General features: G+C 35.3%; 4 protein-coding genes across 4 annotated transcripts; all 4 read right to left on the bottom strand.

Moving 5' to 3' along the window:
- Positions 1–742: 742 nt before the first annotated feature.
- LOC139821553 (cytochrome P450 9e2-like) lies at positions 743–5,426 on the bottom strand. The gene is made up of 4 exons (XM_071792685.1): positions 3,401–5,426; positions 1,781–1,974; positions 1,109–1,205; positions 743–999 (listed from the first exon to the last, which is right to left on the bottom strand). The coding sequence occupies exon 1, from the start codon at positions 5,278–5,280 to the stop codon at positions 3,631–3,633; it is 1,650 nt and encodes a 549-aa protein (XP_071648786.1). The 5' UTR covers positions 5,281–5,426; the 3' UTR covers positions 743–999; positions 1,109–1,205; positions 1,781–1,974; positions 3,401–3,630.
- Positions 5,427–5,874: 448 nt separating this feature from the next.
- On the bottom strand, positions 5,875–7,905 carry LOC139821612 (cytochrome P450 9e2-like). Its single transcript, XM_071792809.1, has one exon. The coding sequence runs from the start codon at positions 7,770–7,772 to the stop codon at positions 6,228–6,230; it is 1,545 nt and encodes a 514-aa protein (XP_071648910.1). The 5' UTR covers positions 7,773–7,905; the 3' UTR covers positions 5,875–6,227.
- Positions 7,906–8,515: 610 nt separating this feature from the next.
- Positions 8,516–10,378, bottom strand: LOC139814643 (probable methylthioribulose-1-phosphate dehydratase). The gene is given in 6 exon segments (XM_071781109.1): positions 8,516–9,183; positions 9,269–9,482; positions 9,573–9,627; positions 9,630–9,843; positions 9,942–10,289; positions 10,350–10,378. Coding segments are annotated over 6 exon segments (981 nt in total). The 3' UTR covers positions 8,516–9,062.
- LOC139821558 (cytochrome P450 9e2-like) lies at positions 9,942–15,228 on the bottom strand. The gene is made up of 3 exons (XM_071792699.1): positions 13,400–15,228; positions 10,804–10,989; positions 9,942–10,289 (listed from the first exon to the last, which is right to left on the bottom strand). The coding sequence occupies exons 1-2, from the start codon at positions 14,932–14,934 to the stop codon at positions 10,959–10,961; spliced, it is 1,566 nt and encodes a 521-aa protein (XP_071648800.1). The 5' UTR covers positions 14,935–15,228; the 3' UTR covers positions 9,942–10,289; positions 10,804–10,958.
- Positions 15,229–15,725: the final 497 nt, after the last annotated feature.

The following is a 15,725-nucleotide window of genomic DNA, read 5'->3' as shown; positions in this document are numbered from 1 at the left end:
GTATATTTGAAAATATCGATATCATTCATGCCTTATAAACGTTACATGCATACAATAGTATATATATATATATATATATATATATATATATACATGAAATATTATAATTAAAATTGTATAATTTACTTTTGATTTTAATTTTTATATACGTTTAATGTCTAAAAAATGTACATAGTTCAAATATACATAGAATTATGGCGTCATGGCACAGAATTACGGCAGAAAAATAAAATGTATATTAATATTACAAATTATCCTAATTTACTATGTGCCTGGGTACCTAAAAATCCGTAATCATTTGGAGTTGTCAACGGATATAATTCACATTGTTTTATTTGAACTGCGATGCCGAGCAAATAATCGTAACATTCCGTCCTGTAAAAAGAAAAAGACATTTAAGACAAGGATCGTTAAATAAATTTTATTGTGACATGAGATAGTAAAGACATAATTTTTGTCTACTGCCAAGAATTACCTCACACATAAATCCCATGTCTGCATACCAATACTGCGCAAGTCTCAGTAGGGTAATCAACGATAGTTTTAATTATCTAAATCGTCCTTCAAATTCTTCTCAAAAGGAGTGCTTTCTGTGATCGATATTACCAGCTCCTCGTCGTAACGACACACTCTACTCTCTTTTTGATTCTACGTAAATCAAACAGTTTTACGTCGTTATATCAATTTAAAATTAACTGTCAATGGACTTAAAAATACGATTTAAATGTATAACTTTTATCACCTAGAAATGAGTGATCCTGACTTCTTTCCCAGGCCATAGTGTTGTCATCACAGCAATAAATTTCGAATGGGTGTGAATTACAGTACCCGCGTTTCTTCTTAAATACGCGCACATAAATAGCGAAGTACATTGCAACTTCATCAGTTTTTTTTCTGGAGACAATACGAAATCTGTTTCATAGATATCTTACACGAACATATTGTTGGGCGTTATACTCATCTCCTTTTGTACATCAGAAGGAGCTATGCAGATCTTATCTGTGTAGGACAGAAATTTTAGTGAATGTCAATACTTTAATAATAGTTTTGCACATATGACAATCAAGCAATCAAGCTTTTAATACAAGTATTACTGTAGAATATTAACTCATGTGTTTTATGGAGATACCGCCACCAGTACCAGTCACTCATCCGAGATGATAGAACTACCGACACAGTTCTGGAATATGATTTCTTGGGTGTTCCTGTATAAAAATGATAGATATTATAAAGCAAAATCTATAAATGCATAAATTTTAAAACTAAAACTTTGTAAAACCTGATTTCAACGTTCATTAATACATGCACGCATATGTATAAATAGTTTGATAATTATATTTTATAATTATATTTTGATAATTATAATTTAACATTTACATATGCGCCAAAAAATTATATATATACGTGACTTTATATAAATATATAAATAAACAAAATTTATGTTGCATTGATATTAACAATTATAGGATTTGAAACGTGAAGTATCAACTAAACGATTATTCAAATTTAATTTTATAAATATTAATATACATGTTCACACACAAATAATATTATTGATATATTAATGTATTAGATATATATTAATATCATTACATATTAAATTAGAGTTTTTATAAATAATTTATGTAAGAATTGATTGGAAGTTAGCGTTTTATATGTAAGTTTGCTTTTATTTTTTAAATATTTATTTTAATTATTTATTTATTCAGAAGAAAAAAAGGAAAGTTGCGGAGCAATTAAAATTGGGACTAACCGGCAAAAAGAAGTAAAATTTACTTACCAAATCAAGTCCAAAGAACACGAGATTGAAACTGATGAAGCCTTAGGTAAAATATCGGAAACTGAGTTTTTAATGCTATTTTTTTCAGAGATTTTTTATTTTCTCTTGGTTTGGTGCTGGAGGATCAATGTCTTCTCTCTGCTTTACTTTACTCTTGCTCATCCTAACGCTGTTTCTCGGTAGGAATAGATAACCTGTGAAAAACATCACCCTTATTTTAAGCTCCAGCATTAGTAGCAGGGTCCACCTGGAGAGGTTCTGGAATTTTTTAGTGGGATGTACATGTGCGCTTGCCCCATCTTTTCCTCAAAACTTTGAAAAAACAGCCTGCCAGTCTTCAGCTGCTCTTTTAGTTTTTCCAAAGTTTTATTCTTCAAACAATATCTAGTAATAAAACATTTTTGTGAGAGATTTATAATAGAAGTTGTTATCTCTGTTTCAATTCTGTTTTTCAGAAGGGAAAAAGACTTTTAGCTTTCTTGTGAAGAAAAATTTACGCCTCAATAAAATATTTTTATAAAATGTATAATTATATTTATTCTTCTGTATATATATTACAAAAGATATATACATATATATAGATATACATGTAACAGTCACCATTAATAAAAATAGACTAGTGGAAATATTATAAATATGAATAACAATCAGAGAATGAAATGGAGCAAAACTTGGCCACAAACTATCTGACATAAAACACTCAAAACTTGCAACGAGAGGATAAATTGCATTTATTTATGAAGGTGGATTTCAAGATCCAAAACATTGTTGCAATGAGTAGCTTTAATTTATCTTATTTTCATTATCTTATTATTCTCGCATGATATCATTCTCGATAACAATATAACAAAACAACATTATATTTAATCTTATCAATACTTTTATCAACATTAAAAAGATATTTCTCAAAAATATCGCAATTAATAACAAATTCTTATTTGTAAACGTTTGTGTACAAATAATTAATTTAATTTAATGATTATCTGCGCATTTTGCACTAACTATAAGTGTAATGGATTGTTTTCCTTATTTTTTTATATACTACCTATTTTCAGAGAATGAATCATGTCTGATTCACAATCATATCTGATTAACAATCTTTGATCCAAATGTGTCATACATACGCTATAAAAAATATTAAATGCTTTGTCAGTTTATTATAATTTGATTGTTTATATTTTATATTGCTATAACAAAATAGTGACTTTTAATTTTATTAAAAATCTAAAAATTTCATTTATAAAAAAATATTAAAAAACATTATAAATGCACATACCCAATGGTATATATTATTACATTGTGGTACATTGACTCTATTAATAATATTGTTTCGTTATACTTATTTAAAAAACTATAACAGCGAACGCTTAAATTTATAATAAGTTGCAACAGACATAATTTGAACTAATAAAAAATTTTGAAAGAAAAATGTGCGAAACATGTTTGCACGATAGAGATATTCGTTCTTACATGAAGAATTAACGAATTGATCCTATTTATATTTAGCGACAAGTGGGGAAGTTATATAAATCATTAAAAACAATCGGCATAATCAAATAAACGCGGAAGTCTACGCAAGTCATGATGTTTATCGTAATATTTAATTTTTTTATTTCTCACCAGGAAAAACTTGGTTATTTGCTTCGAACATAATGACGCAATACATCGGAAATTTTATTGTTTGCGATATATTACGTCATTCTTCACACTTCAAGCTTTACACTCCAATCTTCACACGTCAATCATCTTCTAAAGTACATACACGCGTTGAATATCTTAAAAATTGAAAATGCGGCGATGTTTTTTCCAACACAACTACATCATACGATAATGTATTGAGTGCAAGACTTTCACGTTTCTCTCTTCTCCAATCCAATCCAGAATCCACCAACAGGTTCCAACGCAAACAACTTTTTAGTGTATACGATTGGTTCGACAGTCTTTTCCGTAGTCTTCAGAGTGAACTTTTGTAAAAGATGAGCTATCAGAATTTTAGTCTCCATGAGAGCAAATCGATTGCCGATACATTGTCTAGGTCCGTGACCGAATGGTAGATAAGTGTACGGTAAAATTTTGTCTTTGTTCTCCTTGCTGAACCTTTCGGGATCGAACTTATCCGGGTTCGGAAAGTACTTCGGATCGTGATGTAAACCGTGAATGGGAAACATCAATAAATTGTTGGGTTCGATGATCACATTCTTGCAACCTGGTCGCGACGGAGCTAATTCATATCTCTTGACCGAAAGTCGATCGGTAATAATCGCCGGTGGATACTTTCTGAGAGCCTCGGAGATCACCATATCCATGTAAGACATCTTCGACAGCGACTCGTAAGAAATCTCACCGTTTCCTTCGGCAAGATGCTGTTGTACCTCTTCGCGTAAACGATCTTGCACATCTTGATTAACTGCCAGCTCGTGAGCAGCGAAACACATCAGTGTCGCAGATGTTTCGAAACCAGCGAAGAAAAAGATAAAGGCTTGCGAAACGATGTCATCCAATGTCATTTTATGTACACCGGCACCTTCTTTGTCCCGAGCCTGCATTAATAAATGAATCATGTCCGGCCTGACGATACCTTGCTCTTCCCGTGCTCGAATGGTTTCCCCTACGATCTTCTTGAAAAACTTGCTAGTAGCCGGCGGGAAAAGAGACAGACCTATTAATTTAGCGAACCGTGGACACGCGCGAAATAACATCATCTTAGCTATTGTTAGCAGTCCAGAAGAAAATTTGGTAGCCTCTATTCCTCTTATATAGAACTCATTGTCTTGATCTTTCATAGAATTCACACTTATGCCAAAGGCTGTCGTAGCAATTACGTCGGTAGTGTATCGTCGAAAGGCCCCCTTCGTTTCGATCGCATGACAGACTTCCGGATGATCGACCAAATAATTAACGAAATTGTGAGAACATTCCGATATCAGGTCAAACATGAACTTCATCTTGCTGGCGGTGAAAGAAGGGCTTAATGTATTCCTCATTTCTCTCCAACGATCTCCGCGCAAGGCGAAGATGTTCTTTCCAAATAGCGGTTCCGCGTTGACGTCGACGAAACTGCGATGATCCGGGAAGGATTCAAAATCCTTTACCATGATGTCTTTGATCAACTCAGGATCGCGCACTAGCACGCCAGGCGTGCCGAAATCCATTATTCCAACATATTTTGCGTCCGGAAAGTAATTGTATACATATTGAAAATGATCGACAAAACTGATGCGATTCAGAATCAATTTCCAACCCGACATAAAAGATGATAGCGAATCTGGCATGTAAGGTACACCTTTATTCTTCCAGTAAAAATATGTACGATGCACCGCAGCGACAATTTTCAGGACGCCAATGACGACCAGAGTAATCAATAATAGCGCAAAGGGCGACGAAAGCCACGATAAATCCATCGTGACACGACAGTATAACAGACAAACTGATTGTGAGACAAACGAGATACTTCGTCGGGCGCGGCGCAGTGTCGAGAGATTACGAGATTTCTGACGCATGCGTATAGTAACGCGAACCGTTTCAGATAATTAGTAGCGTACAATTCTCACCGAAATACAGGTATCGAATCTTTTATAAGAAGAAAATAATATGTGTTAAAGAAAATAGTCTCTAGAGGTTCTTAGAAATTAAATAATATATAAATTTATGCATGCGTTTGCAGTCGACTTTATTACATATAGATACCAACATTCGTGTTGCAACCGCGTTGTAACTTCTTTCCATGCAAGTGTAGCCCATCAGAAAGCGCCTTATGCGAAACAATCTACATACGAGCATGTAAAGTAATCACGTGTTGACCACTGCGCGCTAATACGCTTGCGCCAGAAATCCCGCAATCTCTCTGGCGCGGCATTATCAATACGTTGCGTAGATCTTACCGTGAATCAAACGAAAATGGGAGGGAGAAACGCCTCTCGACATTATTGCGATGATACATATGTCGCATCATAATTGCACAAGATATAATGGTGCGTGTCCACCTGCGAGTAAGAACTCTCGAGAGCAAAAAGAGAGAAAGAGAGAAAGACTCTCGAGAGTCTTTCTCTCTCTCTCTTTCTTTTTGCTCTCGAGAGTTCTTACTCGCAGGTGAAGACGCACCATTAGTCAGTTAGTTTAAATGCGCATGACATTTGCCGAATACATCCCGACATTTTGCTCGGAAAGAAAGAGAAACTAAATTGTGTGTGAGAAGGAAAGAAGCGGGAGGAACGACGTGCAATTATATAGATATGTCGCTTGCGCTATATATATATTAGTCAGAATTAGTCAGAAGTTCCGAATTGCCGCGTAAGTATATATATAAAGCAAGAAACAGTACATTCGGTGACAATTATCAAATAATATATCGAAATGGACAAAAAGTTTTATACACGGAGAAATTTTTCGTTATATTTTACTGTCAAAATTTACTACTTTAGGGAAACAATATATAATTTTTGTTTATTCACGTTTCTCTCTTCTCCAAGCTAGTCCAGAATCCGCCAACAGGTTGCAATGAAAATTCCTTTTTATTATATACAATTGGTTCGACAGTTTTTTCCGTAGTCTTCAGAGTGAACTTTTGTAAAAGATGAGCTATCAGAATCTTAGTCTCCATGAGAACAAATCGATTGCCGATACATTTTCTAGGTCCGTGACCGAATGGTAGGTAAGTGTACGGTAAAATTTTGTCTTTATTCTCTTCGCTGAACCTTTCCGGATTGAACTTATTTGGATTCGGAAAGTACTCCGAATCGTGATGTAAACCATGAATGGGAAACATCAATACATCGTTGGGTTCGACGATCACATTCTTGCAACCTGGTCGCGACGGAGGTAGTTCATATCTCTTAGCACAAAGTCTATCGGTGAGAATCGTTGGTGGATACTTTCTAAGAGTCTCGGAGATCACCATATCCATGTAAGACATCTTCGACAGCGACTCGTAAGAAATCTCACCGTTTCCTTCGGCAAGATGCTGTTGTATCTCCTCACGCAAACGATTTTGTACACCTTGATTAACTGTCAGCTCGTGAACAGCGAAACACATCAACGTCGCAGATGTGTCGAAACCAGCGAAGAAAAACATAACGGCTTGCGAAACGATGTCATCCAATGTCATTTTATGTACACCGGCACCTTCTTTGTCCCGAGCCTGCATTAATAAATGAATCATGTCCGGCCTGACAATGCCTTGCTCTTCCCGCGCTCTAATAGTTTCCTCCACGATCTTCTTAAGAAACTGAGAAGTAGCCGGCGGGAAAAAAGACAGACCTATTGATTTAGCGAGCCGTGGACACGCGCGAAATAACATAAACTTAGCTATTGCCAGCAGTCCGGAAGAAAATTTGGAGATCTCTATTCCTCTCATATAGAATTCATTATCTGGATCTTTCATAGAATTCACACTTATGCCAAAGGCTGTCGTAGCAATTACGTCGGTGGTGTATCGTCTAAAGACCTCCTTCGTTTCGATCGTATGACAGACTTCCGGATGATCGACCAAATAATTAACGAAATTGTGAGAACATTCTGATATCAAGTCAAACATGAACTTCATCTTGCTGGCGGTAAAAGAGGGGCTTAATGTATTCCTCATTTCTCTCCAACGATCTCCGCGCAAGGATAAGATGTTCTTGCCAAATAGCGGTTCCACGCTTGCATCGATGAAACTGCGATGATCCGGGAAGGATTCAAACTCCTTCACCATGATGTCTTTGATCAGCTCAGGATCGCGCACTAGCACGCCAGGCGTGCCAAATTCCATTAATCCAACATATTTTGCATCCGGATAGTAATTGTATGTATATTGAAAATAATCGGCAATACTGATGCGACCCATAATCATTTTCCAACCCGTTATAAGAGATGAATCTGGAAGGTAAGGTGCACCTTTATTCGTCCAGTAAAAATATGCATGATGCACCACAGCGACAATTTTCAGGACGCCGATGACGACCAGTGTAATCAATAATAGCGCAAAGAGCGACGAAAGCCACGATAAATCCATCGCGACACGACAGTAATATAATAGACACACTGACACAAACGGGATATATCGTCGGCCGAGATTACGAGATTTCTGACGCACGCGTAGTAACGAGACACGTTTCAGGCGATTAGTTGCGTACAATTCTCACCGAACTATACGTGTCGTCGAAATCCACTATAAGAAGAGAATAATACGTGTTAAAGAAAATAGTCTCTGGAGATTTTTAGAAATTAAACAATATAGTTTATGCGTTTGCAGTCGACTCTATTACATGATAATAAACATTCGTTGCAACCGTTATATAACTTTTTTCCACGCAAATGTAGCCCAGGAAGCGCCTTATGCCAAAGAATCTACATACGAGCATGTAAAATAATCACGTGTTGACCATTGCATGCTACTACGCATGTGCTAGAAATCCCGCAATCTTCCAATACTAGCGCGGCGTTATAAATACGTGTTGCGCAGATCTTATCGTGAATGAAACGAAGACGGGAGGGTGAAACGCCTTTCGATATTATCAAGTAAGAGACTGATCATGGATCGAGACTGTGTGCTGATTGATATTGACAAACCATGACAAAACCCATCCATAATATAAAAACATGATTTTCAGGCTACATTCTAAGAGAAAATTCTTTCTGTGATGACACTAAAAAAAAAGATATGTTTTCTCTCAGCTTCAACGTTAGAAAACGAGCCACATGTTAACAATGTTGAATAAACATTTAAAAATGAGGCATAATGCAGAGCATTACTTTATTCAAAGCCCTTTCACATATATGTTTGATCCTCCATTTGATGAATTCATAGATTGAGCGTTCCATCACTTCGGACGAAGTGTGTGCCCTAAAATTTTGCTCATATCAACACCCGCGGTGGTAACTATTTCTCTTGTTCTTTTTTAGTAAATATTTTTATGTAGAATTATCGGATGGAGATATCTTGCATTAAAGGATTAAGAAAGATAGAATATTAAATATAATAAATATAGATAGATTCGACTGAAAAGATTGTCATACGAGCGAAGAAACCAAGCTGGCAAAGAAGATTAGAAAACACTTTGCATCATTTGACATACATACTTGAAAATATCCATACTATTTACGCTTTATAAACATAACATGCATTATAATAGTGCATATACATATGGAATATGTGAATTACAATCAAAATTTTATAATTTATTTTTTATTTTAATTTTTATATACGTTTAATATCTAAAAAATATATATATAGCTTAAAGATACATAGAATTATGGCACCATTGCATAGAATTATAGCAAAAAATTCATTTTATATTACTGACTATCCTAATGTATTATTTGCCTGGTACTTTAATTCATAATTATTTGGAGTTACTGACGGATCTAATCCATATTGTTTCATTTGAACTGCAATGTCGAGCAAATAATCGTAACATTCCGTCCTGTAAAAAGAAAAAGAAGACATTTTTAAGACAAAGATCGTTAAATAAATTTTATTGCGACATGTGATAGTAAAATATAGCTTACATAGTTTTTGCCTGTTGCCAAGAATTGCCCCACACATAAATCCCATGTCTGCGTACCAATACAGCCCAAGTCTCAGGGTAATCAACGATAGTTTGATCTAAATCGTCCCTTAAATACCTCTCAAAGGGAGTGTTTTCTATGATCGGTATTATCAGCTCCTCGTCGTAACGATACCTTCAGTAGGCAGCTCTACCTTCTTCCTGATTCTACATGCCTGCGTAAGTCGAACAGTTTTATATCGTTATCAATTTGAAATTAACTGTAAATGGACTTGAAGAGATGATTTAAATGTATATGTGCATACCTTTTATTATCTCGAGATGAGTGAGCCTGACTTCTTTCCCAGGCCATAGCAGTGTTTTGCCATCACAGCGAACTTCGAATGGGTGTGAATCACAGCACCTGCGTGCCTTCTTAAATAGGCACACATAAATAGCGGAGTGCATTGCGACTTCTTCAGTTTCTTTTCTGGCGGAGGCAATTCCAAATTTGTTCCATTGATATCTTGCACGAACATGTCGTTGGGCATCATACGCTCCTTTTGTACACCAGAAGGAGCTATGTAGATTTTATCTCTGTAGGATAGAAATTTTAGTGAATATTTATACTTTAATAACAGTTTTGCACATGTGACAATCAAGCTTTTAAAACAAGTATTACTGCAGATATTAACTCATGTTTTATGGAGATTCCGGAACCCGGCAGCGGAACCGCATACAATTCGAGCCCTCGTAAGAGTGTTCGTCGGGGTAACCCAAAATGACCTGGAGACGCCGTCGGGAGATCCGGGAAGAGTTTTCTTTTCTGTATAAGCGTTCGAGTTCCCTGGAAACCTCTAGCAGGGAGATAGGGTTTGGAACGCGAAGACCACCGCAGTTGCGGCGGTGTCCGGATCTTCCCCTCGGACCTTGAAAATCCAAGAGAGGGCCACGTGGAGGTACGAACCGCCACCAATACCAGGCACCCATCCGAGATGTTAAAACAGCCGACATAGTTCGGGAATAAGATTGCTAGGGTGTTCCTGTATAAAAATGACAGATATTATAAAACCAAATCTATACACATAAATTTTAGAACTAACAATTTGTAAGACCTGATTTTAACGTCCATTAATACACGTATATATAAATAGTGTGAAAACTTATATAACATTTTAATATGCGCCAAAAAATTATATACGTGACTTTATAAATTAACAAAGTTTATGTTGCATTTGTATTAACAATCATAGAATTTGAAATGTGAAGCATCGACGATTATTCAAGTTTAATTTTATAAGAATTAATATAGGTACATGTTCAAATAATAGTATTGATATATTAATGTATTAGATATATGTTAATATTATTGCATATTAAATTAAAGCTTTTTCGATAAATCAATATAAGAATTGATTGGAAGTTAGCCCTTTATATGTAAGAGTTTGCTTTTATTTTTTAAACATTTATTTTATTTATTTACTTAGAAGAAGAAAAAAAAGTTGCGGAGCAACCAAAATTGAGACTAACCGTCAAAGAGAAGTAAAATTCACTTACCAAACCAAAACGCGGGATTGAAACTGAAGCCTTGGGAAAGATATCGGAAACTAAGTTTTCAATGCTTTTTTGTTTATTTTTGAGAGACTCTTTATTTTCTCTTGGTGCTGTACCAATGTTTCCTCTCTGCTTTACTTTACTCTTGCTCATCCCAACTAACGCTGTTTCCCAATAAGAATAAGTAAGCTGTAAAAAACACTCTTATTTTAAGCTCCACCATCGGTCAGCCTGAGAAGGGTCTGAAATTTTCCAGTTAGGTGAATACGCGCATGCACCTCTCTCCTTTCCCTTATACTTTGGAAAACCCCAAAGAGCTGCTGAAGTCTCAAGAACAATAGTAACAAAACATTTTTGTGAGAGATTTATAATAGGAGTTGTTACCTCTGTTTCAACTCTGGTTTTCAGAAAGGAAACAGACTTTAATTTTCTCGTGAAGAAAAATTTACACTCCGGTAAAATATTTTTATAAAATGTGATCACATTTATTCTTCTGTATATATTACAAAAAATAAATTTACATATATATATAACATACATATAGTGACTGTTATATACATGTATATAACAGTCACTATATATTAATAAAAACAGACTAGTGGAAATATTATCAATATGAATAACAATTGGAGAATGAAACGGAACGAAACTGTCACACAAACTGTCTGACATGAAACATTCAAAACTCGTGCCCATATACATAAAAGAAAAATGTCCTTCACGCTGTTTTTCTATATTAAGACATCTGTATTTTAAACAATTAAATGCGAAAATAACTTTCCTCGATGCTCTTGTTTAAACTAGCCATAAAAAATCATCAAACATGCATCATTTTACCAAATTTACTAAAAATAGTAATTAAATTAAAATCAGAACCCTTTGATTCATCGATTATAAATCTTTTCAAAAATCACTTAACAAATATTGTTTCAAGAAATCATATATTACAAGAAATATAACTTATCGATTGCTTTTAAATATGACATAAGTATAAAGTGAATTTCTGGAAGTAATCAGAAATTCAAAAAATCGTTTATAGAAAGTAAGAAAATGCGAACGTCTTAGTATAAATAACGTGTTGAGTATTATTTCAGTTACAGAAAATATTATCCGTGAATATTATATCAGTGTTAATAGCAAAAAATGATTATTTTTTAAACTGGTATTCAAGTTGATATATTGAGTCAAATCAAAAAGCTTGGAATTCGCTCGGCATTAATTTCGACAAAATCACATTTTCAACAAAGAAATTAAACGAGTATGATGTACATCAATTCTAATTAATAAAAAATAAAAATAAAAAGAAAGACAAAATTTACAACGTATGTTTACAAAAGAATAAATTGCATTTATATATGTGAATTTCAAAATTCAGAACATTGTTGCAATAGGTAGCTTTGATTTATCTTATTTTTATTATCTTATCATTCTCGCATGATATCATTCTCGATAACAATATAGCAAAATAACATTATATTTCTATATTCGTATAAAAAACTCTTAACAGCATTAAAAAGATGTCTGCCAGAAACATCACAATCAATAACAATTTCTTAATTGTAAACGTCTGTGTAGGTAATTAATTTAATGATTATCTGCCCATCAGTTTGCACTAACTAAGAGTAATGGATTGTTTTCCTCATTTTTTTATATACAATCTAATCTCAAAGAATGAATCATATCTGATTCACATTTATATCTGATTAAGAATCTTTGATTAACCATCTCCAAAATGTGTCACATGTTAAAATGTAAAAAATGTTAAATGCTTTGCTAGTTTATTATAATTAGATTGTTTATATTTTATATAACTATAACAAAATGTAACTTAAATTTATTAGAAATTTGAAAATCTTATTTATAAAAAATATTATTCGAAAATATTATAAATGCACATACGCAATACTGTAGCGTGCTACATCGGCTCTATTAATGATATTGTATTGATATACTTATTTAAAAACTATAACAGCATTTGCTTTCCATTTACATCAACTCAGATAATTCTCACTTGTGACGTCATAACTCAGTTGAATGTACGTTCTTTTTGCATACTGGCAAGTGAAATTCAACTGAGTTTTTATACACAATCGAGATCATGTGCTTTAATGAATCTAATAAACTCACATTAAAAGTGAGGCTATGGACCTGTATTATTATATGCGATAGCTTTGTCACCAAAATAAGCAGGTAAATACAAAATGACATATCTTACCTGAATATAAAATACTCACATAACTGAGTGACTCAGATCACTTGAGTTTAAATGGAAAGCAACTAGTAAATGCCGTTAAATTTATAGTAAGTTACAACAAACATAATTTGAACAAATAAAAAATTTCAAAAGAAAAATATGTGAAACCGTTTGCGCGATAGAGATATTCGTCCTTGCATGAAGAATTAACAATATTGTATGTGTGAGTGTGTGTGTGTGGGTGTGGGTGTAAATGAAGTGCAAGTGTAAGACTATAATTTCTACTATACCTTGTAGCGACAAGTGGAAGTTATGTAAATCATTAAAAACGACCGGCACAATCAAATAGACTTAAGAGTCTACGCAAGTCATGATGTTTATCGTAATACAATTTTTTTTATTCACGTTTTTCTCTTCTCCAAGCCAATCCAGAATCCGCCAGCAGGTTGCAACGTAAACTCCTTTTTATCGATTATAATTGGTTCGACAGTTTTTTCCGTAGTCTTCAGAGTAAACTTTTGTAAAAGATGAGCTATCAGAATCTTAGTCTCCATGAGAGCAAATCGATTGCCGATACATTTTCTAGGTCCGTGACCGAATGGTAGGTAAGTGTACGGTAAAATCTTGTCTTTATTCTCTTCGCTGAACCTTTCGGGATCGAACTTATCCGGGTTCGGAAAGTACTCCGGATCGTGATGTAAACTATAAATGGGAAACATCAATACATGGTTGGGTTCGACGATCGCATTCTTGCAACCTGGTCGCGACGGAGGTAGTTCATATCTCTTAACGCAAAGTCTATCGGTGATGATCGCCGGCGGATACTTTCTAAGAGTCTCGGAAATCACCATATCCATGTAAGACATCTTCGACAGCGATTCGTAAGAAATCTCATCGTTATCTTTAGCAAGATGCTGTTGTACCTCCTCGCGTAAACGATCTTGAATATCTTGATTAACTGCTAGCTCGTGAGCAGCGTAACACATCAGTGTCGCAGATGTTTCGAAACCAGCTAAGAAAAAGGTAAAGGCTTGCGAAACGATGTCATCCACGGTCATTTTATGTACACCTTTGTCCCGAGCCTGCATTAATAAATGAATCATGTCCGGTCTGACGATACCTTGCTCTTCCCGCACTTTAATAGTTTCCCCCACAATCTTCTTGAAAAATTCAGAAGTAGTCGTCGGGAAAAAAGACAGACCTATTGATTTAGCGAGCCGTGGACACACGCGAAGAAGCATGATCTTAGCTATCGTTAGCGGTCCAGAAGAAGATTTGGTCTCTGTTCCTCTCATATAGAACTCATTGTCTCGATCTTTCATAGAATTTACACTTATGCCAAAGGCTGCCGTAGCAATTACGTCGTTGGTGTATCGTCTAAAAACTCCCTTCGTTTCGATCGCATGACAGACTTCCGGATGATCGAACAAATAATTCACGAAATTGTGAGAACATTCCGATATCAGGTCAAACATGAACTTCATCTTACTGGCGGTGAAAGAAGGGCTTAATGTATTCCTCATTTCTCTCCAACGATCTCCGCGCAAGGCGAAGATGTTCCTGCCAAATAGAGGTTCCACGCTGTCGTCGACGAAACTGCGATGATCCGGGAAGGATTCAAAATCCTTCACCATGACGTCTTTGATCAACTCAGGATCGCGCAATAGGACGGCAGGCATGCCAAAATCCATTATTCCAACATATTTTGCGTCAGGAAAGTAATTGTATAAATATTGAAAATAATGGGCAAAACTGATACGACCCAGAAACAATTTCCAATCCGTTATAGAACTTGATAGCGTAACTGGCAGGTACGGTACACCCTTATTCTTCCAGTAAGAATATGTATGATGCACTACAGTGACAATTTTCAGGGCGCCGATGACGACCAGAGTAATCAATAATAGCGCAAAGGGCGACGACAGCCATGATAAATCCATCGTGACACGACCAGTATAACAGACAAACTGATTGTGAGACAAACCAGATACTTAGAGTTCCTCTAGTACTAGGAACTCTAGGGATACTTCGTCGGACGCGACGCACTGTTATAAAGCCGTTTCTACAATACGTTACAAACGATAGCAACTGCTAATTGAAAAGTGTTATTTCCACGTCGCGCTTGTCAATTGCGATTGACAATTGCGATTGCATTTGAGTGGGCGAACTTTTAACTTTTTTGGCGACAATAACTGGCAATCGGCAATCAGAATTAACACTTTCCAACTAGCAGTTGCCATCGTTTGCAATGTATTGTAGAACTGGCTTAAAAGAGTTTACGGGATTTCTAACGCATGCGTAGTAACGCGAGCCGTTTCAGACGGTTTAGTAGCGTACATTTCTCACCGAAATATAGGCGTCGTCAGACCTATTATAAGAAGAGAATAATATGTGTTAAAGAAAATAGTCTGCAGGTTTTTAGAAATTAAATAATATATAGTTTATCCGTTTGCAGTCGACTTTATCATAGAATACCAACATTTTTTGCAACCGTTGTAACTTCTTTCCGCGCAAATGTAACCCAGGAAGCGCCTTATGCGAAACAAATCTACATACGAGTATGTAAAATAATCACGTGTTACGCGCTACGCATGCGCCAGAAATCCCGCAATCTCTTAATACTAGCCCGGCGTTATAAATACGTGTTGCGTAGATCTTATCGTGAATGAAACGAAGATGGGAGGAAGAAACACCTTTCGATGTTTTTGCGATGATACATGATCCATCAGTA

Source organism: Temnothorax longispinosus, chromosome 1 (genome assembly GCF_030848805.1).
Source record: "Temnothorax longispinosus isolate EJ_2023e chromosome 1, Tlon_JGU_v1, whole genome shotgun sequence".
Classification (NCBI taxonomy): Eukaryota; Metazoa; Arthropoda; class Insecta; order Hymenoptera; family Formicidae; genus Temnothorax; species Temnothorax longispinosus.
This window is presented reverse-complemented; position numbering and strand designations above follow the sequence as displayed.